Source organism: Ranitomeya variabilis, chromosome 1, assembly GCF_051348905.1.
Source record: "Ranitomeya variabilis isolate aRanVar5 chromosome 1, aRanVar5.hap1, whole genome shotgun sequence".
NCBI lineage: Eukaryota > Metazoa > Chordata > Amphibia > Anura > Dendrobatidae > Ranitomeya > Ranitomeya variabilis.
The window spans coordinates 325,484,305-325,508,014 of NC_135232.1; the positions used below are offsets into that span (position 1 = coordinate 325,484,305).

At 49.2% G+C, this 23,710-nt stretch overlaps 1 protein-coding gene across 1 annotated transcript in view; it reads right to left on the reverse strand.

The window, feature by feature from the left end:
• Window positions 1–23,486, reverse strand: part of METTL3 (methyltransferase 3, N6-adenosine-methyltransferase complex catalytic subunit) — a 51,398-nt gene extending 27,912 nt beyond the window's left edge. Inside the window, exons 1-7 of the mRNA XM_077298470.1 lie at window positions 23,167–23,486; window positions 22,887–23,092; window positions 20,199–20,582; window positions 19,940–20,115; window positions 19,361–19,577; window positions 11,310–11,497; window positions 10,161–10,199 (exon numbers count right to left, since the gene is read on the reverse strand). Of these exons, the coding sequence (XP_077154585.1) occupies window positions 10,161–10,199; window positions 11,310–11,497; window positions 19,361–19,577; window positions 19,940–20,115; window positions 20,199–20,582; window positions 22,887–23,092; window positions 23,167–23,272 (1,316 nt within the window). The 5' untranslated portion in view covers window positions 23,273–23,486. The remainder of the gene's footprint in view (window positions 1–10,160; window positions 10,200–11,309; window positions 11,498–19,360; window positions 19,578–19,939; window positions 20,116–20,198; window positions 20,583–22,886; window positions 23,093–23,166) is intronic.
• Between the last annotated feature and the right edge of the window lie 224 nt (window positions 23,487–23,710).

Below are 23,710 nucleotides of genomic sequence, written 5' to 3' on the forward strand. Positions count from 1 at the left end.
ATTATTTTACTCGTACATACTTTCTTATTGGCCTGAGGGTCTGAGTATTTACCCGACAGTTAAAGAAGGAGAGTAAACCATGAAATGTGGCACCAGTAAATAGTGCCCACTAGGAAATCTCTTTAATTAAGTTTTGTTGCAGGAACACCCGGCAACGACGACGGACGCGCAGTAATAGCGTCTGGGTTGCCGAGGATACCATGCACGCAACAACATAGTGCACGTGTCATAGACACAGGAAATGTATAAGGCTTACAGCGTGCACGCGCGTTTGCGAGCTACACGCGCGCGCACGAATACCGGAAATGGAGCTGGCGTCCGGAAGTGCGCCTGCATAGAGACCGGCATCATTCTGCTATAAAGGACGGCCACTAGTAAGTAGACTAGCGATTGCCCCAATAATGCCAATGATCCCCTGATGAATCCCCACAGGAAGAAACGCATCGGGAGGCATAAGGAAAGCAGGAGAGCGTGAAGCGGATCCATGAGAGAACCGCAAAGGCATCCTGAGGTTACTCATCCTGCAAGGAAACTGCGACTGAAATGATGAGCAGTACAGGCAGATGAGTATACTGGGAACGGGTGGATATACTTTGCAAAACTGAGCAGGGGTCTGTTAATATGCGCACCTAGAGAAAGTATACATGGTATAAATGGTGTGACTACTAAAGCAGCCACTGCCATATTGATATCCCACTCACCCAATTTTTAAAGCAGATAAGGTCCCCAGCAGATACATGTAGTGATTGACACAAACTACACTCTGCTAGAGGAGGGACCACCATTCACTGTATCCTAGACTCCCCGTATGGAAGGATTGAGATAGGTAGTCTCAAGCACCTAGGAAAGAACTTTGTGGCTGTTTTTGATAGAGGAACATTGCCACATGAGTAACTACTAGAGTGCACAAAGAGATAGTGAACTTCCTATCTAAATGACATATTAACTCAGAGAGGGGCAAGGACAGTGACGTTCCTTTTTAAGGTTGGAAGAGGTATATGTATTGTTCGTCAGCACCTGCACTTTATGTGACACTGTTTGTTATAGTTTTTTAACAAAGGAATCCAGTAAAAGTTATGTTTTAAGTGTAACATTATTTATAAAAAAGCCTGCTAATTGACATTTTATAACTTTCCCAAATTATGAAAAAATATTCAGCACATACTGTACCCAATGAATTATATATTTTAGGAGACCGAGTTGGTCCATTTTATATAGACTACACAGCCTAGCAAAAGAGAGGACCAGTCACAAAAACTTTCAGCCCAGGCAATGAGGGCATTAATCAGAGAGGCAGCAGAGAAACCAAAGGAGAAACTGAAGGAGCTGCAAAAACTGGAGTATCTGTCCAGATGCCCGCAATAAGCTGTATACTCCATAGAGGCGGCCTTTATGGAAGAGAGGGCAGAAAAAAGCCTTTACTTACACAAAACATTACACATGGTTTGAGTCTGACAAAAGACACATGGGATACTCCACAACTGTATGCAGGAAGGTGTTGGTCAGTTGAGACCAAAATCTAACTTTTTGGCCACCAAGAATACCATCCCCCACAATGAAAAATGGTGGTTGCAGGATCATGCTGTGGAGATGTTCTTCAGTAGTAGGGACAGGAAAAATGATCCAAGTTGAGGAGAAGAGGGATAGTGCAAAATAGACATATTCTTGAGCAAAACCTTTTTCAGTATGTCAGTGATTTGAGACGAGGACGGAGGTTCACATTCAACAAGACAATGACCCAAAGCATACAGCTAAAGCAACACTCGAATGGTTTAAGGGGAAACGTGTAAATATTTTGGAGTGGCCTAGTGAAATCTCACACCTTAATCCCATTGCGAATCTGTGGTCAGACTTGAAGATTGATGTTCACCAGAGGAAACCATCTAACTTGCAGGAACTGGAGCAGTTTTGCCTTGAGGAATGGGCAAAAATAGGTATTTTTGTGTACTCATCGTAAAATCCTTTTCTCCGAGCCAATCATTGGGGGACACAGGACCATGGGTGTTATTGCTGCTGCCACTAGGGGGACACTAAGTTAGCACATAAAGAATAACTCCTCCCCTGCAGTATACACCCTCCTGCTGGCTCTAAGTGAACCAGTTCGGTAACAAAGCAGTAGGAGCTTAACAATTAGCAAGAATGAACTATGTCAAAACCAAGTCAACACAGAAAAAACTAAAGCCAATAGGCTAACAGGGTGGGTGCTGTGTCCCCCCAATGATTGGCTCGGAGAAAAGGATTTTACGTTGAGTACACAAAAATACCTATTTCTCCTACACCTCACTGGGGGACACAAGACCATGGGACGTCCTAAAGCAGTCCCTGGGTGGGAAACAATCCACTGCACTTGCTCCTTGCACCCAAAAATTACAGATGCGGTACTGCCGCCTGCAAAATTCTTCTGCCGACGGACGCATCTGCTGAGGCCCATGAATGGACATGGTAATGTTTCGGAAACGCATGCAGGCTGGACCAGGTCGCAGCCCTGCAGACTTGCGATGCCGACACCTGCTGCCGGATGGCCCAAGAAGCACCCACTGACCGAGTAGAATGAGCCTTAATCCCTGCTGGGACGGAGTGACCTCTAACTCGGTAGGACTCCTGGATAGCTGAACGAATCCACTTGGCTATCGTAGCCTTGGAAGCGGCTAGGCCTTTCCTTGGCCCTTCCGGGAGCACAAACAGGGCATCTGATCTGCGGAAAGACGCCGTCCTCGAGACGTATCTCCTAAGAGCTCTCACCAAATCCAGTGTGTGGAGAGCCTTCTCAGTGCGATGTACCGGCGCCGGGCAAAGTGAAGGCAAGACAATCTCTTCATTGAGTTGGAAAGATGAGACAACTTTCGGTAGAAAAGACGGGGATGTTCTCAAAACCACCTTATCCTGATGAAAAATGAGGAAAGGAACTTGGAAAGACAAGGCCGCCAGTTCTAAAACTCGTCGGATGGACGTGACCGCAACCAGGAAGGCAACCTTCCATGACAGAAAAGACAGGGAAACGTCCTGCAGAGGCTCAAAAGGAGCCTCCTGCAAGACTCAGAGGACCAAATTAAGGTCTCATGGTTCCAACGGCATCTTATAGTGCGGCACCACATGGGAGACTCCCTGAATGAACGTCTTCACCTGTAATCTGTTGGCAATTGTACGTTGGAACAGGACTGACAAGGCTGAAATCTGCCCTTTCAGAGAACTAAGGGCGAGACCTAAGTCCAAACCCGACTGAAGGAATTCGAGGATGGAAGGAACTGAAAATTCAAGAGGAGAGCGTCCTCGGTCCTGGCACCATAAGAAGGTCTTCCAAATGTGATGATATATACGCATGGACGTAGGCTTCCTAGCACTGATCATAGTAGAAATGACTTTGAGAGAAAAGCCTGCCTGTGTCAGGACCCAGGACTCAACGGCCATGCCGTCAAACACAGGGCCTTGGAGTTCTGGTGGTAATGGGGCCCTGGGACAACAGGTCTGTCCGATTCGGTAATCGCCATTGGTCTTCGGCGTCTAGTTGAACTAGTTCGGCGTACCAGGCCCTGGGCGGCCAATCTGGCACAATGAGGATTACTAGTATCCCCTCCGCTCTGATCTTCTTGATGACTCTCGGCAGTAAGGGGAGCGGGGGAAATATGTACAGAAGCTGGAACTGACGCCACGAGTGAACGAGTGCATCTGCCCCGATGGCTGCCGGATCGAGGGACAGAGCTATGAATTTGGAAACCTTGGAATTTAGCTGTGAGGCCATCAGATCCACGTCCGGGGTTCCCCAACGACAACAGAACTGGTGGAAGATGTCCGGATGGAGAGACCACTCTCCGGAGTCAAGACCTTGGCGGCTGAGGAAATCTGCCTCCCAATTTTCCACTCCCGGGATGTGAACCGCTGATATCATTGAGCTGTTTTCCTCGGCCCAACAAAAGATGTGTCCTACCTCGGACATGGCTGCTTTGCTGCGTGTTCCCCCCTGCCGGTTGATGTATGCCACTGCCGTGGCATTGTCGGACTGAATTCTGATGACACGACCCGTCAGGAAAGGATGGAATTGAATAAGAGCCATCCTGATTGCCCGTATTTCCAGGATGTTGATGGGCAGGCGAGATTCCTGAAGAGACCAGTGGCCCTGAGCAGTGTGATGGTGGAATACTGCTCCCCAGGCCAGAAGACTGGCATCTGTTGTCACAACTAGCCAATGTACTGGGAGAAAGGACTTCCCTTGATTCAGGGAGGACTTCAAAGTCCACCACCTGAGAGACTGTCTGACTCACTGGGGTGAAGAAGGAAACGACGATCGAGAGATAACGGGTTCCAGTCCCACACAGCCAGGAGAGCATGTTGTAAGGAACGGAGATGTAGTTGAGCGAATGGGACCGCTCCATAGCTGCTACCATCCTACCGAGGACTCTCATACTGAAACGAAGAGAGTGAGTATGAGGTTGGGAGAGCTTCTGAGCTTCCTGCTGTAAGACTGAGATTTTTTCCGGGGGAAGAAGTGCCAACCCCTGGGACAAGTCCAGTATCATTCCTAGAAAGGAAATTCGCTGAGCCGGTAGTGGGGAAGATTTTTTGAAGATTATCTTCCAACCCAGGCGAGAAAGAGTGTCTATTGTGATGGTCACGGCCTCCTTGCAGGTGTGGAAAGAGGGGCCTATGATGAGGATATCGTCGAGATACGGTAACACCACCACACCTCGTGTATGAAGGATGGCCACGGCGGCCGCCATGACCTTGGTGAATACCCTGGGAGCGGTGGCGAGGCCGAAGGGCAGAGCAGCAAACTGGAAGTAATCTTCCTGAACTGCGAAAATGGGAATATTGAGGTACGCGTCCTGGATGTCTATGGACGCCAGGAAATCGCCGTTCTCCATGGAGGCGATGACAGAACGAAGCAATTCCATCCAGAACCATTGCACCCTGACAAATTTGTTCAGCAGTTTTAGGTCTAGTATGGGCCGTACTGTACCATCCTTCTTTGGAACAATGAACAGGCTTAAATAAAAACCTTGAAACCTTTCGCTTTGAGGACCCGGGATAATAGCCCCGTCTTCTTTTAGAGAGTTTATGGCCTGGAAGAACTCTGATGCCTTTGTCCTGGGAGGAGAAGACAGGAAAAAGCGATTTGGTGGAAGAGAAAGAAAATCTCTCTTGTATCCGGAGGACACTAGGTCACGGACCCATTCGACGTGGACGACCGAGAGACACGCGTCGCTGAAGGAAAGCAGACGACCGCCTACTTTGAGGGTGTCCTCTGGATACCGCAGGGAGTCATTGTGTGGGAGACCAGCCCAGTCTGGACCCTCTGGACCCTGACTGCCTAGGCCTGCCTCTCCAAGAGGGAGAAGGTTTGTAAGAGGTTTGAGGACCTCTATCCCTGCGTTGTGCCCGGCCAGGTCCAGAGGATGTGGAAGCAGAGGACCAGTTTGAGTTGAAGCGAAAAAAAAAAAAAAAAAAAAAAAAAAAAATCGGGACCGGGCCTGTTGTTGCTGGTTCCGAAAGGGTCTCAGTTGTGGAAGAAATTTAATCTTCCCTCCAGTGGCATCGGAAATTAATTGGTCGAGCTTTTCCTGATAAGGAAGAGAAGTCAATGACGATGGCGCTTGCTGCTGCTTGAGAAGCACAATTAGCACCGTCTAGGGACGCGGCAACTATGAAATCTCCCGCACTGGCTATCTGAGTAGCGAGGTCTGCTATCTCGGGGGGGGGGGGGGGGGGGGGAGAAAGGCCGGTATCCAGCACCGCTGCAGACAAGGCCTCAGCCCAGTGGGTCATGGCCTTGGCCACCCAAGTAGCAGCAACGGATGGGAAGAGTGCGGCTGCTGAGGCTTCAAAGGCTGAACGCACCATATTGTCAATCTGACGATCGGTTGGATTTTTAATAGAGGCGCCCTCCGAAGAGGATAAAATAGATTTAGTAGCCAGGCGTGATACGGGAGGATCTACCAGGGGAGATTGAGACCAATCTTTTCTTAGATCCTGGACAAAGGGATATTTTGATTCCATGGGCTTCTGCTCTGTGAATCGTTTATCGGGAAGGATCCTGTGAGATTCAACAATTTCCTTAAATTCTGGATGAGTAGCGAATACCTTGTGAGCTCGCTTGGTCCTCTTAAAGGACACGGCATGATCCGTTTTAGATAAAGGTTCCTCCTCAAGTTTCAAAGCCTTAGGCTAGGTTCACATTGCGTTAGGGCAATCCGTTTAGCGCATAGCGCTAGCGGGTTGCGCTAACGCAATGCTTCCCTAGGGTCCGCGTTCGGTGTCCCCGCTAGCGCAGATCCCCGATCTGCACTAGCGAGGAATGGACCTCGGGCGCGCCGCGGACGCTGCAAGCAGCGTCCGAGGTCCGTCACTCAAATGACGCAACATCGCTAGCGCACGCCCAATGTGGGCGGGCGCTAGCGACGCGCTCACCATTACAGGCTATGGCGGCGTTAACGGACTACGTTAACACCGCGTTATGCCGCGGTGTAACGTAGTCCGTTAAACGCGGTCACATAACGCAATGTGACCCTAGCCTTATTCACTGACTCAGAGAGTCGAGTCTCCTGATCTTTATGAAATTCCTGATCTAGGGACGTGTCAGAATCGTCCTCTGAAACAGGTGCTCTGCTAGCCCCAATGGAAGGGGTGCGAGAAATGGAGCTCTCAGAACCCGAATGCTGGTTATGGTCTGGGGACATAGCATGATTCCTTTTTCTGAGAGGGCGAGAGCCCCTTGGCAAGGTACGACCCCTAGAGTACGAGGGGTTTTGAGGATCGGAAGCATCGTCCGTAAGAGTGCCCTGGTTAGAGGAGGGGTCTCGGAACGATTCTAATGCTTTTGCCAGGGAAGCCATAGACCGGGAAAGGGAGGTAGCCCACTCAGGGGAACCAGGCTCACTAGGTTCGGTATCAGTAACAGGTGGTTCCTGAACAGTCGCCGGTTCACAAGCTGTGCATAATGCAGTATTATGACCCCGGGGTAATGAGACCTTACAAGAGGTACATGCAGCAAAAAATACTGTGTGGGTTTTCCCAGACTTTTTGTGACGTCTTGATTGAAACATAGTAACCTTGAGGAGAGCGCTTACTAGCAGGTGAAGGGTTAAGCTATGTATCTGCAGCTTACCCAGGTCCTGTGTCTTGAGTCCCCAGGGGAGGTCTGCAATGTATGTGAAGGCTGTAAATCGGTTGTGACCCCGAACCCAGAGATTAGGAAGGCTGGAAAAGCGCTGCAGGATCAGCGCTGGGTGTCCCAAGATGGCCGCCGAGATCTGTGAGAGCGCTTCTTATGGAAAGAGAAGCGCTGGAAAAGATGGGCGGCGTTAATTGCCGGTGGGCGTGGCCAAGGACTCCGGCCTGTATGAGGAGAAAAGCCGGGGACTAAATTTAAAAAACTTGCGGTTGCGGCCTGTTGCCGATAGCGGCGCCGTGACCGGCATTAGTGCTATCCTGAGGTAGCGCTCGTACATCAAAAATGAGCACTGCAGACCACCCACGGACCCGGGCTTAGCCCTTTAGAGGTGCGGACCTTCCATACCCCGGGGACCAGGACCCCCCCAGCGCCTCGGCCCCCGCAGTGTACTCACTGTAGATGCGGTGGGCCGGTGCTCAATCCACTGTCGCCATAGACAGGGAGGGGGTGGAGAGCTTCTGCCGCCTTGCGTCATCCGTTATATCAGTGTTGATGCAGAGGGGGGCTGCACGGACGCCATACCCATGTCAGGCTATGCACCTGGCTCCAGGAGAGGTAGATGGAGGGCTACTCCATGTGGTCGCCTGCTATGGAGGGGGGAGATCGGAACGTGAAGGAACCGTCACCTGTAAGGGGAGCTCAGGGCTGGCATCCAACGTTGCAGGAAAGGATACGGGAGGGAGGCTCCACGTACTTGCCTGATGATGGTTCGGGGGAGATTGGAACCTAGAAAGGATCCGTCGCCCCCATTCGCTCTGTTAAGGGAAAAAATAGAACAAAAAATAAATTAAAATAAAAACGGTGGGGTCTGAAACAGACCCAAGTGCCTCCTACAGACACTAAGCAAGAACTGGCTCACTTAGAGCCAGCAGGAGGGTGTATACTGCAGGGGAGGAGTTATTCTTTATGTGCTAACTTAGTGTCCTCCTAGTGGCAGCAGCATAACACCCATGGTCCTGTACCCCCCAATGAGGCGTAGGAAAAATCCCAGTGGCAGAATATGGAAACCTCAGAGACTTAGGCTACTTTCACACTAGCGTTAACTGCAATACGTCGCAAATGCGTCGTTTTGCCGAAACTACGCATCCAGCAAAAGTTCTTGCTGGATACGTTTTTTCGTCATAGACTAACATTAGCGACGCATTTGCAACGCATTGCCAAACGGTGCGTCCGTTTTGCGACGCTTGGGCGTGTGGTAGCGGACCGTCGGGAGAAAAAAACGTTACATGTAACGTTTTTTGCTCCCGACGGTCCGCTTTTTCCGACCGCGCATGCGCGGCCGGAACTCCGCCCCCACCTCCCCGCACTTCCCCGCACCTCACAACGGGGCAGCGGATGCGTGGGAAAAATGCATCCGCTGCCCCCGTTGTGCGGCGGAGACCACGCTAGCGTCGGGAACGTCGGCCCGACGCACGGCGACGGGTTGTTCCCGACGCTAGTGTGAAAGTAGCCTTAGGGTACTGTCACACTATACGATTTACCAACGATCACGACCAGCGATACGACCTGGCCGTGATCGTTGGTAAGTGGTTGTGTGGTCGCTGGGGAGCTGTCACACAGTCAGCTCTCCAGCGACCAACGATGCCGAAGGCCCCGGGTAACCAGGGTAAACATCGGGTTACTAAGCGCAGGGCCGCGCTTAGTAACCCGATGTTTACCATGGTTACCAGCGTAAAAGTAAAAAAAAAAAAACCGTACATACTTACATTCCGGTGTCTGTCCCCCGGCGTTCTGCTTCTCTCCACTGTGTCTGCGCCAGCCGGAAAGCACAGCGGTGACGTCAGACGTCACCGCTGTGCTCGCTTTCCGGCCGGCCGGCGCTCACAGTGCAGAGAAGCAGAACGCCGGGGGACAGACACCGGAATGTAAGTATGTACTGTTTGGTTTTTTTTTACTTTTACGCTGGTAACCACGGTAAACATCGGGTTACTAAGCGCGGCCCTGCACTTAGTAACCCGATGTTTACCCTGGTTACAAGCGAACGCATCGCTGGATCGCTGTCACACACAACGATCCAGCGATGACAGCGGGAGATCCAGCGACGAAAGAAAGTTCCAAACGATCTGCTACGACGTACGATTCTCAGCAGGGTCCCTGATCGCTGCTGCGTGTCAGACACTGCGATATCGTATGGATATCGCTGGAACGTCACGGATCGTACCGTCGTAGCGACAAAAGTGCCACTGTGTGACAGTACCCTTATCCAAGGGGACAGCTGTAATTGCTGTAAAAGGCGGCTCTACAAAGTACTGACTTCGGGGGGGGTGGATAGTTATGCACACTGAAGTTTTCAGTTATTTTGTCCTATTTATTGTCTGCTTCACAAGAACTGATGCAAATGCTCAACAAAAAAAAAAAAGTGAAATTCCAGGTTGCGAGGTAGCTAAGCACGAAAAATGCCAAGGTGGGGGTGGGTGTGTGTTCATACTTCTGCAAGCCACTGTATGTGTCAATACTATGTGCGGCAATGTGATCACATCCAAGTTGCAATGCTTATAGCTTCAGCTGATCTAATCACACCACAAATATAACAGTTGCAATAAACTGATTAAGAAAAAGGTCATAAGATTTGAACTCATTACCCAATTTTTTTAAGAATTCAGTATGTATATTCAGTATTAGCTGCATTAAGCCTAGAGGTGCATATAATGCTTTCATTATGAGGTCTGTCTCATAATTACCTTACAAATTGTCCAGATCTATGGCTTTATAGTGAGGAGTTCATGGCACAAGTTTTTGACTGTAATCATTATCTCAAAAGGGACGCCAGTCATTTTCCTCTATAGCAGACATATAGACTCCAAATTGGTCACCAAAACAAATTTTATATGACCATTAATTCCAACTAAATAATATTTTAAAATCGTTTAATAAAACTTGCTCAGTTCACATTCTATTTCCCAATCTTGATTTAACCCCCCATATGCAATTCAACAAATCACTGCACATATCAATCATGATTTAGTTATTAAAAGGAAAAAAAAGGATCACTCACCCCCACAACTTTAGGCATTCCCGACCCAGTTCCATAGCCCTATAATCAGAAATATTATTTAAGCATGCATGTATGCATTTGTATGCATCCATAACACAAGGGACCTCAGTAGATTTTCAGATCTGGCTTGAAAAAAATGAAAGCTGAATTCAAATAGGTTTTTATTGGCAGCATCAACAGCTCTTCTCTGCAGCAGGTTCCATCCATGAGGTCCATTGTTTGGTTAGGCAGATACCAGTCACTTGTATAGACTGGATTACTATTAGAGATGGGTGTTGTACGTCATTTATCATTTTCAATAAGCTTTCTTTCTCCTGCCTAGAGCAGAGTAAAATGAGGACTGCATAGGATGCTACATTAATTGGGTCATCCATTACTGTTTTGTTTTAAAAATGGGCCCATGGTAGTCAGGGCTGCGGAGTCGGTAAGCCAAGCCTCTGACTCAATTTCCCTGACTCTACAGCACTGCCTCACTACAGAGCATGTAAATAAAGTGCAGCACAGATTCATCTCCACTAAAAGCAGAGATCCTTATATCAGGAACAGAGCAGACATTTCATGACTTTCCCAAATTCTAATGAAAACATTTACAGCACATCATGCACTGAACTACTGGACTTCATTTATTATAAATTGCAGGAGTCAGAGTTGGTCTATTTTATACCGACTCCAAAATGGACACCGACTGTGGACACTGATGTGGAGTCGTGGAAAATGATGGCACAGAGGTTTGGCTTACAGACTCCACAACCCTGCCTTTAAAAAGAACCTGTCAGCAGGACTGCGCTCAGTAAATTATAAATACCCCCCTCCCCTGAACAGGCCACCCCAAAGCACAAGAATTTCATTAACTGAAAGCTGCAAATAAAGATTAAACAAGCACAAGAAGGATTTCATCAACCCAGGTATCATTTAAATCAGTACAACAGCGCCAACCTGACAGTGTCTGCAGTTAACTGAGCAAAATCCTGCTCACAGGTTCGCTTTAACATGGAACTATTTAGCTGTACCAAAACTGTGTTGGGAGAACCATGAAGTGGGCCAGGGTCCAATCATGCTGTCCTATTGGCAATAGTGAATAGACATATTCCTGTTAAACTAATTACAATGAGGCCACCACTGTTACCACCATTATATTCTGCCATTTACCTGCCCGTGACCCAGAGGAAAAGAAAGCCATCGTCCTGCAGTACTGGGATCTGGAGCTTCCTCATCTCATCATCAGTCAAAGTTCCATATGGCAACTCCATGTGAATATCCCATGGCGGGTCAGCCATCACAACTGAGAATTTTCCTAAGATGCTCATGTCCAAGTATCGTATGTCACACCGGATCCACTAATTAATAAAAAAGATAAAAGAATTAAGTCCATACCCCATTAAACATATTAGAGCCGTGGTCTAATAACTGCATACATCATTGTGTGAACTCTCTGTAAGGATGGAATTTCTCTACATGGCAATTGTTTCTTTGCAGATTCAACTTTTATATAGAAGAAGCCGATCATGTGATCAACAATACAATACGGGACAAGTGGTAAGAGGTAGCACCTCATACAAGAGGTGCCCGCACCATTAATAAAAAGAAAACAATCATATACAATAAAACAATTACTATAAAATCCAAGGCACAAGGTAGTAAATAAATTACGTATATCAATTTGAGTATACATCACAAATGGTATATTATGTGCTTCAGTGTGCACAACAATTATATTCCAAGTCCATACAGGAGGTGCTGTGCTCCACAATACCAATGAGAGCTCAAGACTAGAAGGAAAAAAAGGCAAGATATATTGATATGTGAGGGTCAGTTTATATGTGCTCATTAACCCCTTCATGACCGGAGGTATTTTTGGTTTTGCTCCACTTCTTCCCAGAGCTATAACTTTTCTATTTTTCTGTCAATATGGCCATGTGAGGGTTTTTTTTTTGCGGGACGAGATGTACTTTTGAACGACGCCATTGGTTTTAAAATATAATGTCCTGGAAAACGGGAAATAAAATTCAAAGTACGGTGAAATTGCAAAAAAAGTGCAATCCCACAGTTGTGTTTTTTTTTTTTTTTTTTTTACCAGGTTCACTAAATGCTAAAACTGACCTGTGATTATGATTCTCCAGACCACTACGAGTTCATAGACACCAAACATGTCTAGGTTCTTTTTTTTATATAACTGAATTTTTTTTTCAAACTTTGATAAAAAAAATGCACCATATTCCGATACCCGTAGCATCTCCATTTTTCGTGATCTCGGGTCGGGTGAGGGCTTATTTTTTGCGTGCCGAGCTGACATTTTTAATAATACCATTTTGGTACAGATACGATCTTCTGATCGCCTGTTATTACATTTTAATGCAATGACGCGGCGACAAAAAAAAAATGTAATTCTGGAGTTTTAACTTTTTTTCCCTCGCTACTCAGTTTAGTGGTCAGGTTAATCCTTTTTTTTTTTGTTTGAGAGATCGGGCGATTCTGAACGTTGCGATACCAAATATGTGTGTGTATGTTTGATTTTTTTTACTGTTTTATTTTGAATGGGGCGAAAGGGGGGTGATTTGAACTTTTATATTTTTAAAAACATTTTTTTTCACTTTTGACATGCATCCATAGTCTCCATGGGAGACTAGAAGACGCCATAATCTGATTGGCAAACAATCTCCAATTCAGCACAGCTCTTCCAAGGAGCTAGGAAGTAAAACTTTTACTGGCAAGGAAGAGAAGCTTTGGCCAGATTTTATAGCTAGATGAAATGACCAGGTTAGGAACAGCTGTAAGATGGACCTGCAAGTTTCTAACCAGCATAGAAACGGTTGTTAACTTATACAGCACCAAAGGAAACAAAATCCATTTAATATGAAACACAAACACACAGGCGGCTAAATGGAAGATCTGCAATTCAGAATACGTAGTGATCTTTAAAACCCAGATCTCCCAGGAGGAAATGGCCCACTGCTGCCTCCAAGCGAGAAAAGGAGATTTTTGTGTACTCACCGTAAAATCTTTTTCTCTTAGCCTCTAATTGGGGGACACAGGACCATGGGTGTTATGCTGCTGTCCACTAGGAGGCGACACTATGCATAATCTGAAAAAGATTAACTGTGGCTCCTCCTCTGCAGTATACACCCCTGGACGGCATCAGCCTTCTCCAGTTTTGTGCAAAAGCAGTAGGAGGAATGTAACATGAATAACATAATTATGCCTGTAAGAAGGCAACTATGTACGAGCTCAAGAAAACAATATGAGAACTCAACAGTTACAACGGCCTGGAAAGGGCAACAGGGTGGGAGCTGTGTCCCCCAATTAGAGGCTAAGAGAAAGAGATTTTACGGTGAGTACACAAAAATCTCCTTTACTCTGTCGCCTTATTGGGGGACACAGGACCATGGGACGTCCTAAAGCAGTCCCTGGGTGGGAAGCAATGGACAAATATTGTGCAGACAGGCCCCTATACTTAGGGCAATGCCGCCTGCAGAACACATCTACCCAGGCTCGCATCCGCTGAGGACTGGGAATTAACCCTGTAGTGTTTAGTAAACGTGTGTAGGCTAGTCCAAGTGGCCGCCTTACACACTTGTTGTGCCGAAGCCTGGTGCCGAATGGCCCAGGAGGCCCCTACCGCCCGTGTAGAGTGTGCCGTAATACCGGCTGGAAGAGGAGAATTCTTAAAGGCTGTAGGCCTCTTGTATGATGGATGTGATCCACCTGGCAAGGGTAGCTTTTGAAGCTGGCAGACCGTTGTGGCCGCCTTCCGGAAGGAGGAAAAGAGAATCAGACCTCCGGAAGGACGCAGTCCTAGACAAGTATATACGCAATGCCCTGACGAGGTCAAGCGTATGCAGAGCCTTCTCCACTCTATGAACCGGGACCGGACAAAGGGATGGTAGTGAAATTTCCTCATTGAGGTGGAAGTTGGACACAACCTTCGGAAGGAAGGATGGGACCATACGAAGAACTACCTTGTCCTGGTGAAAGGTCATGAAGGGCCGTCTGCAGGAGAGTGCTGTCAGTTCAGACACCCTGCGTAGCGAGGTGATTGCCACCAGGAAAACTACCTTCTGGGAGAGAAGGCGGAGCGGGACCTCCTTAAGGGGTTCGAAGGGTGGTTCTTGCAATGCTGTCAGGACCAGGTTGAGGTCCCACGTTTCTAGTGGTCGTCTGTAGGGGGGAACCAATCAGGAAACCCCCTGAAGAAAAGTCCTTAATTGCGGCTTGGTAGCAATGCGCCTTTGAAATAGCACTGAGAGGGCTGACACCTGGCTCTTAAGCGAGCCTAATGACAGCCTGGCCTCCAGACCCGATTGGAGAAAACCAAGTACTTTGGGTAGGGAATAAGGGAGTGGGGTCTGGCCACGAGATTCGCACCAGGTAAAGAAAGCGTTCCAGGTACGGTAATAAATCTTGGCAGAGGCTGGCTTCCATGCCCTGATCATGGTTCCAATGACGGCCGGCGAGAGCCCTGCCTGGGTTAGAACCCAGGTCTCAAGGGCCACGCCGTCAAATTGAGAGTCCCTGAGTTCTGGTGGTAGAACGGGCCTTGTGATAGAAGATCGTGGCGGTCGGGGAGACGCCAGGGGGCATCTGCTGTAAGTTGTACGATGTCGGCGTACCATGTACGTCTGGGCCAGTCCGGTGCGATTAGGATGGTTGGAACTCCCTATTGTTTGATCTTCCTCACCACTCTAGGTATCAGGGGGAGAGGGAGGTGGAAAAATGTACAGAAGCTGGAACTGGGTCCAGTCCTGAACCAGAGCGTCTGCTCCGAGCGACCGCGGATCGTGTGTTCTGGCCATGAAGTTGGAGACCTTGGCATTGAAGTGGGATGCCATTAGGTCCACATCCGGGGTCCCCCAGCAATGGCAGATCTGGTGAAAAATTTCAGGATGGAGAGACCACTCTCCCGTGTCTATTTCTTGTCGGCTGAGGAAGTCTGCTTCCCAGTTGTCCACACCTGGAATGTGGACCGCCGAGAGAACCGACCCTGTGTCCTCTGCCCAGTGGAGGATATGTGACACTTCTCGCATCGCCTGGGTACTGCGGGTCCCCCCTTGGTGATTCACATATGCCACAGCCGTGGCATTGTCCGACTGTATTCTGATGTGAGAGGCTGCAAGTGATGGAAAGCCCTCAATGCCAGGAGGATGGCACGAATTTCCTGGATGTTGATGGGCATGGTCGCTTCCACTGGGGACCACTTGCCCTGTGGTGTAGGTGCACTGCACCCCAACCCGTCAGGCTCGCATCGGTGGTCAGAACTTTCCAATGACCTGTGAGAAAGGATTTCCCCTTTGCTAGTGAGGTTGGCTTGAGCCACCAGTGCAGGGACCTCTTGGTTGATGACATTAGCCGGAACCCCGTCGAGAGAGAAAGGGTTCTTGTCCCAGGACTTGAGGATGGCTAGTTGGAGAGGCCTGAGATGAAACTGTGCAAATGGGACGGCTTCTATTGCTGCCCCCATCCTGCCGAGGACTCTCATGGCAAACCGGAGAGATCGAGGGGGTTTGCAGAGGAGGGTGCAAACTCCTAGACGGAGAGCCAGTGCCTTATCCTTGGGAAGGAGCACTAGACCCCTGGAGGTGTTGAATAGCATTCCCAGGAAGGTCAGAGACTGACTCGGGGATGGTGATGACCTTTGTAGGTTGACTAACCAGCCCATGCGACTCAGAGTGTCGATTGTGATTGAGACGCTGAGCTCGCAGTCCTTGAAGGTGGGAGCCTTGATGAGTAGACTGTCCAAGTATGGAACGACTACTATGCCTCTGGAGTGCAGGACGTCCATGTTGGCTGCCATGACTTTGGTAAACACTCTGGGAATCCGTGGCGAGTCCAAACGGGAGAGCCACGAACTGGTAGTGGTCCTGGTCGATTGCGAACCTGAGAAATCTTTGATGAGCAGGTGCAATCGGTATATGCAGGTATGCGTCTTGTATGTCTATGGAGGAGAGATATTCTCCCTTCTCCATGGACGCAATGATGGACCGAAAGGAATCCATGCGGAAGTGACGGACTCGTACGTATTTGTTGAGTTGTTTTAGGTCCAGTATGGGCCGAACGCTGCCTCCTTTCTTGGGAACTACGAATAGATTGGAGTAGAACCCTCGGAAGCGCTCGGCCATGGGGACCGGTACTATGCCTCCTGCTTGAAAAAGCGAGGAGACCGCTTTCCGGAAGGCACGAGCCTTGACTGGTGGTTTTGGGGGGACAGAGAGGAAGAATCGGTCCGGTGGGTTGGAGGTGAACTCTATCTTGTATCCGGAAGACACTAGTTCCCTGACCCACCTGTCTTCTGTAATAGGCAGCCAGACTTGATGAAAGAGCAAAAGTCGGCCGCCTACGGGTGTGGTGTCTTCCGGGGTCCGTGAGTCATGATGAGGAGAAAGTCTGAGATTTTCCTCCTCTAGGTTTAGACTGGGCTGCTTTTGACTGCCAGGTCTTGTCCGACCTTTGCGTTGATCGTGAGTTGTTCCAGCGTGGGGAACAGTTACGATTTTGTGCTGGACGCGAGACAGACCAGACCGAAGAATTCCGAAAGGATCGGAATCGAGTTTGGTTACGCTTCTTGTAAGTGTGTTTAGGTTTTAGTTGGGGAAGAGAGGTACTCTTACCCCCGGTGGCGTTGGATATCATTGTGTCCAACTGTTCACCAAAAAGACGCCCACTGAGGTAGGGGAGGTGCGTGAGGGACTTTGAGGCTGCGTCGGCTTTCCATTCCCGCAGCCAGAGGATACGCCGAATTGTGATGGCGTTTGATGCTATCCCCGCTTCACCCCTTGCGGAATCCAGAGCTGCATGAAGCATGTAATCTGCTACGACTGCTATTTGAACCGCTTGGTCCGACAGCTCAGGAGCGGATGCTTGGAGAGCTTGTAAATTTTGGGCCCAGGCCAGAATGGCCTTGGCAGCCCAAAATGGCCTTGGCAGCCCAAACTGAAGCGAACGTGGGAGCCAGGGATGCCCCTGCGGCCTCGAAAATTGAACGAGCCATGCGTTCTACCTGCCGGTCTGCTGCGTCCCTGAGGGTTGAGCTATCTGGCAGTGAAAGGAGAGTCTCTGCTGCTAGTCTAGAGACTGGGGGGTCCACTTCGGGTGGGTCTGTCCATTCCTTGGTATCCTTCTGTGGGAAGGGGTACCTCGCCTCTAGATATTTGCGATTAGCGAATTTTTTCTCAGGCTGTGAACTGCTTTTTAAGGATCGCCTTAAACTCAGGGTGGTTAGAGAAAACCTTAGGCGGCTTCAGAGGTCCTTCAAAGGAAACCTTGTGTTCTGGGGCCTCTGGTGGCGGATCAGAAATGTCCAGCACCCGATGGATGGCAGAGATTAAGTCCTCAACTAGCGCAGTATTGCTGGGGGGGGGGGGGGGGATTGGGATCAGGGACCCCTCCGTTCCCTTGTCTGAGTCGGAGTCACAGATGTCTTCCGAATCCTGTGTATCACTTAGGCGTCCCCTGCTGGGTGAGCTGGGGAGGAGGCCTTCTCTGGTCGGGGATTGCGGAGATCTGCGTTGTCTGTCCCTGGAAGGGGACGGTCTAGCTGACCTGGAACTACGGTGTCTCTCCCTAGAAGGGGATGACCGAGTGCTATGGGATGATGTAGATGGACTGTGGGTCCGCTTGCGTCCTGACTTAGACGTGGATGTGCCAGGGTCGTCTTGTCCCTGAGCCAAGCTCTCCCTTTGCTGGGTAACGGTCACAGCCGAGGCATGACTCTGCAGAGCCTGAAGCAATGTGGAGGTTAGGTTATCTATAGACTGCGTCATAGATTGCGACATCTGAGAGACCCATTCCGGCGTGGCAGGGTCTCTTGGGGCTCTGACACAGTAGTCTGAGTGCAGCCCTGGCAGTGTGGGTAGATACTGCCACTGGGGAGAGCGGTCCTGCAGGCTGTGCAGAATGCATAATAGCAGTCCTGCCTGGTTCTCTTGGACCTTGAGCCTGGCATAGTGCACAGAGTGCAGAAGGGCTGCTATGCAGAGGACGTTACTGCAGAGAACCCTATAGGAGAGCCTTATAGGGAATATGGATTCACAGCCAAGTAAAACAACCCAGCTGTGATCTTACCCCACCTGTGTAAAAATGCGCCCTTTCTGTCTCGATCCGCCCCCTCTATGACACTGTAGAGTGTCATATTTGTCATCCGGGGGGCGGAGAGGAGGAGGCGGCTTCAGCTAGGCCGAAGCCGGGGCCTAAATTAGATGCCTGAAGCCCAGAAGGGCTCCAGGCCGGCGCGAAAGTCCGGGAGGGGGTCGGATCTGAACCGGACCACTCCGGATTTAAAGGCAGGATAGCGGTGGGGCTGTAATCGGAAGGGGGGCCCGATGAAGGGTCCCCCTGAGGCAGTATAGAGCTGGTGCTGCCGCAGAGACAGGGGTGCAGGGAGCCCTGTGTCTGTCTGTGCCATGCCTGCCTGCACTCCCCCCGGCCCCAACAGGAGCCCGCAGCTGGGCTGGGGTCCCTGGATGCAGGCGCAGTGTGCTGGCCCATTGCTGGGAGCTGTAGAATGCTGCCTGTTCAGGCCCTACCTGAGGCGTCTCAACCTAATGCCCCCAGAGAGGGATTAGGGAGGGTGCTGTTGTCACCTTCAGGGGCCTTTATCCTCGCTTCGACCTCAACCCAGAAACCAAAAGGAATTGGGGAGGGGGGTCTCGACTTCAAACCAGCACCCGAGGGACTGGGGAAGGAGCAACATGGGGAATAGCCATCTCTACTTCAACCGGGCACCCCGTGATAGGGGGCCGAGAAAGGAGCCATGCCGGGAGTCTCACAGGAGACCCTCTTTTCTTCATCTGTAATCCGTCGGAAAAAAATGGAGTAAAAGAAAAAATCTTAGGTGTGCCTCCTATGCGACACTAAGCAAAAACTGGAGAAGGCTGATGCCGTCCAGGGGTGTATACTGCAGAGGAGGAGCCACAGTTAATCTTTTTCAGATTATGCATAGTGTCGCCTCCTAGTGGACAGCAGCATAACACCCATGGTCCTGTGTCCCCCAATGAGGCGACAGAGTAATGAGATTACACAGTGCATAATAAGCTCAATTCACTGTCTGTGTAACGCAAGGCAAAGGACAGACCCTCCATCGGGACCGTCAATGCTGCAATCAGGGTTTTCTAATTCAGAATCGATTTTTGAATAGTATAAAATTTGACTATTTGCACCTTTTCAACTGGTTCCCTATTGCCTACAAAGTTTGGTTGCACAAATCTCACCTGTGCAGGGAACAGGCGTCCTACACTTGCGTCTCCCACACCTTTTACCAGAGGCATATCTTGGCTTAGAGTAGACTCTGATCCGGCGGTGGTTCCTGCAGGTTCTACATACGCATCAATCTCATAGTGCACATATTTACAAGTGTCCATGTGAAAACACGTATTGAGGAAGGAGCAGTCGCCAAGAGATTCATCCGTGTGTATGTTTATTATACGCCTATACAAAGAAAAAAAGACAAGTGATTCAAAGGATCAATCATAATATACGTATCGTACATAAACAGATAAAACCTGACAAAGCAATTGCTTATCTCTATCATATTTCTTACACACTCCAAGCTTGGTTTGTGAGTCTTTCACAGAAGTCTAACAGAAAGAAGTTGCTCTGTAAAATATAATCCCCTGACATCTAACCTCCCCACCCCACAACTGACCCCCCAGGTGTAGCCATCAACAGTACTAGACCAATAGGTAAGAAAGAAAAAGAAGCAAGCTGGCTATTGTGTATATAAAGTAAGCTGCAGATCCCTACCACACTACTCCTTCTAGAAGACATGAACAGCATTACTAAACTGTCACCTGAAGTGTAGCTTCTTACAAGGAGCGTCAGCCCCAGATGCTTTCTTACACTCTTCTTTAGTCCCATAGTCACAAAACTCCTGGACTTGAGCCCTGCCTCGAGAGCGGAATTTCTCCACAATAGATTGCTCCTTTGCCGTGCTGGTGTGCAGTAGTTCAAGAATCTCCTGGCTTACCTAAAATATCACAACATGAATAGTAGCCGATGTAGCACAATTAGGCGCCGTTTTATGACAGTGTATGAGAAAGGAGAAGTCACCTTCTTGCTCTGCTGCTCTTTGGTGGACTGCTGACTTAACAAGCTCTCAATTTCCAGGTCCACATGAGACGCGTGTTTTCTTGCCTTCTTCTGTGGCTCTGATACTTTCTTCTCCTTTGAAACACCTGCAGCAGAAGTGGATGGCGAAGAAGCACAGGAATCAATTTCCTGAATCCTTCTCTTTTTTGTTCCTGGAGCAACAGTTGAGGCTTTTCTTTCTGCAACAGCTCCCATCATAGCTGAGAGCTTGGAGTGGTCGGCAAAAGTCACTAAAGTGGGTCGGTCATCATCTTCATGCTCGATATCTTTCACTTCAATCAACTCTTGAGCAGCAAATTTCTGTAAAAGGCTTTCAACAGCCTGTCTTGAAACCGAGAAGTCTGGCTACATTGATAAAAGAGAAATTAGTCACAATTATTCTTAATGAGTCAGATGAATAGATTTTATACAAGTTGTGGTGAAGGGGTATTCCCATTCCACTCACTTCCACACTGGGACGTGAGCAGAGCAGACCTCACGTCTACGGATACCTGCCGTTTGTGGAGGAGCAGGTGACCTCACGTCTACGGATTCCTGCCGTTTGTGGAGGAGCAGGTGACCTCACGTCTACAGATAACTGCTGTTTGTGGAGGAGCAGGTGACCTCACGTCTATGGATACCTGCCGTTTGCGGATGAGCAGGTGACCTCACACCTACTGATACCTGCAGTTGCGGATGAGCAGGTGACCTCACATCTACTGATAAAGATGATGGTGCTATAACTCCGTTCAAGAATAGCCAACAGCGCAGATTTTCCAGTAGGGAATCTGCAGAGTAATACTGTACCAGTAACGAAAATTAGACTTAAGAAATCTCATTTACATGCCGAGGATATTTTTGGCACATAATTTGAGGTGCTGTGTTGATTTTTATGAGGATTACATTGCAGACTTCAACCTTAAAATGTACAGGATAAAGTATGCGCAAATCCACAACAAAATTTGCAGAAAACAAAACATATGTAACACTTTCTGATTTTGGTGCATGCAAAAAAAAACAAAACAAAACAAAAAAACTCAGCTGCATATGTGCATACCCTACAAGTAGTTGTCTTACATGGTCGCTAGCTGCAGGAATGTTTTTAAAACAAACTGTGGCATTCTTACCCGTGAGAATTGCACAGGTTGCTCTGCACCAACACAAATAAGAAAATTTGAGGGGGGGGGGGGGGTCTTTATTTGATGCTCTGTTCTCATTTTCATCCTTATGAGCTTAAATGATAGCACTGAACCTTCACTGACATGCCCCCAATTTAAATATTGCGCTTGTGTAGTTCATATTGTAGTCTTTAAATTTTTTTTTTTAAAGGGAACCTGTCACCTTGTTTTGCCGCTAAAAGATGCGGCCACTGCCTTTCAGGGCTTATCTACAGCATTCTAGAATGCTGTATATAAGCCCCGGATCCGACCTAAAAGAGAAGAAAAATAAGTTTTATTCTACTCACCTGGAGGCGGCCCGGTCCGATGGGTGTAGCAGGTCCGGGGCCTCCCACCTTCATGTGATGTCGTCATCCTGCTGGGCCTCTCTGATCTTTCACGTTGCCTGCGCACTGCAGGAATTCGCTCTGCCCTCAACAAGGCAGAGAATGACGCCTGTGCAGGAGCGCAACACGAAGCAAGCAGGATGATGACATCGCATGAAGATGGGAGGCGCCGGACCCGGAACTGCGACACCCATAAGACCGGACCGCCCCTGGGTGAGTATAATAAAACTTGTTTTTCTTCTCTTTCAGGTCAGATCCGGGGCTTATATACAGCATTATAGAATGCTGTAGATAAGCCCCGAAAGGCAGTGGCCGCATCTTATAGCGGCAAAAAGAGGTGACAGGTTCCCTTTAACTACAGTAAAATGGCGCATGTGCAGTAGAATCTATCTCTTGCCAACAGATGCTACTGTGCATGCGTCGCCAGGATATTGTTGGAGGAAAAAATAATTTGGCTGCAGCAAAATGGTTTGAGCTGTAGCATCTATCGACAAGTGATAGATGCTACTGTGCATGTGCCACTGCCACTTTGCTGTAGTTCATTTTTTTTTCTTAAAGACCACAATATGAACTACGCAATCACAGTATGTAAAATAGGAAGCAGGTCAGTGAAGGAGCAGCCCATAAGGAGCAATATCTAAGCAGAGCACCACATAAAGAACCCCCCTCCCACAGGCCACCCCGGAGCACAAGCATATCATTAACTGAAAACTACTACAGATTACACAAGAACCACAAGACGGATTTCATCACCCAGGTATCATTTTTATCAGTATAAGGGTATGTGCCCACGATCAGGACCTGCTGCGGGTTTGATGCTGTGTATTTATGCAGCGTCAAACCCGCAGCGGCCAGCTGGGACATCATTGTGGAATGGTTTTCGGTCTGTAGTTTACTTGACAAATTTCCTGCTGACAGGTTTGCTTTAAAGAGGATGATCTCATTAGACAGACCAACAGTGTAGGAATGGTGTGGTGAATAGGAGGTAGGCAGCATAGAGCAGTGAGTGACATGCCTGTGCAGGCCGGACAACGCTGAGCAGCTCCTTCCCTGGCTGCCCTCACACAGGCTGTGCCCTCACACAGGCTGTGCCCTCACACAGGCTGTGCCCTCACACAGGCTGTGCCCTCACACAGGCTGTGCCCTCACACAGGCTGTGCCCTCACCGTGGTAATGGCCTGCTGGATGGACGCGGAGTCAGCCGGCAGCACCAGGCCCAGGTCTGACAGGTGGTACAGGAGCTTCCTCTCCAGCTCGGGGTCGGGGGTCACCTCTGAGGACGCGGCTCCTTTCGGCGGCTGAGAGGCCCCTGCAGGGACCGGGCTGTCACTGCGGAGGGCAGGAGCCAGTGCGGCCTCCGGGTTCTGCAGGTCTGTGGAGAAACAGCAGACGTGAGTGTCTATCTCGCCGGACACCAGGGCCGTGCACAGCGCGGAGCCCCCTCACCGAGCGCCAGCTGAGAGCTGACATCTTTCCTCCTGCGCTGCAGCCTCTCCCGCAGATAGTCCAGCTGCTTCTTGTGGGCCTGTATGGAGCTCCACGTATCCGACATTGTGCAGCGCCACCCTCCGGACACTACCAGCCGCCTCCGTGCCGGTTACCGCACGGGAACACTGGACAAACCGGATGTTGACAAAGCGCGCCGGAAGTGAACGATACAAATTTACTAGCGCGTCACTCTTAGCCAATAAGGGGAAGCATCAGAATTAACCAATGACAGTGCATCTCTTAGTGCGTCCGATGAGCGGAGACCTCGGATTGGTCACGGGGTTTCTATAGGAATGGACGTAGACTATTATAGTGGGCTGGGGTGGAGGTTGGGGGCAGTAGTGCGTGAGGCGACGCTGCTCCTCTCCGTTCTGGTACTGCTGCTGTGTGAGGGCAGTTTCCGTGTTGGCCAGTAGATGTCAGTGCAGGTTGCACTCCGTCATTGCTAGGGTTGGTGCCCGTGTGACTGCTCCACATCATATTACTAGCAGGTTTTGTCCTG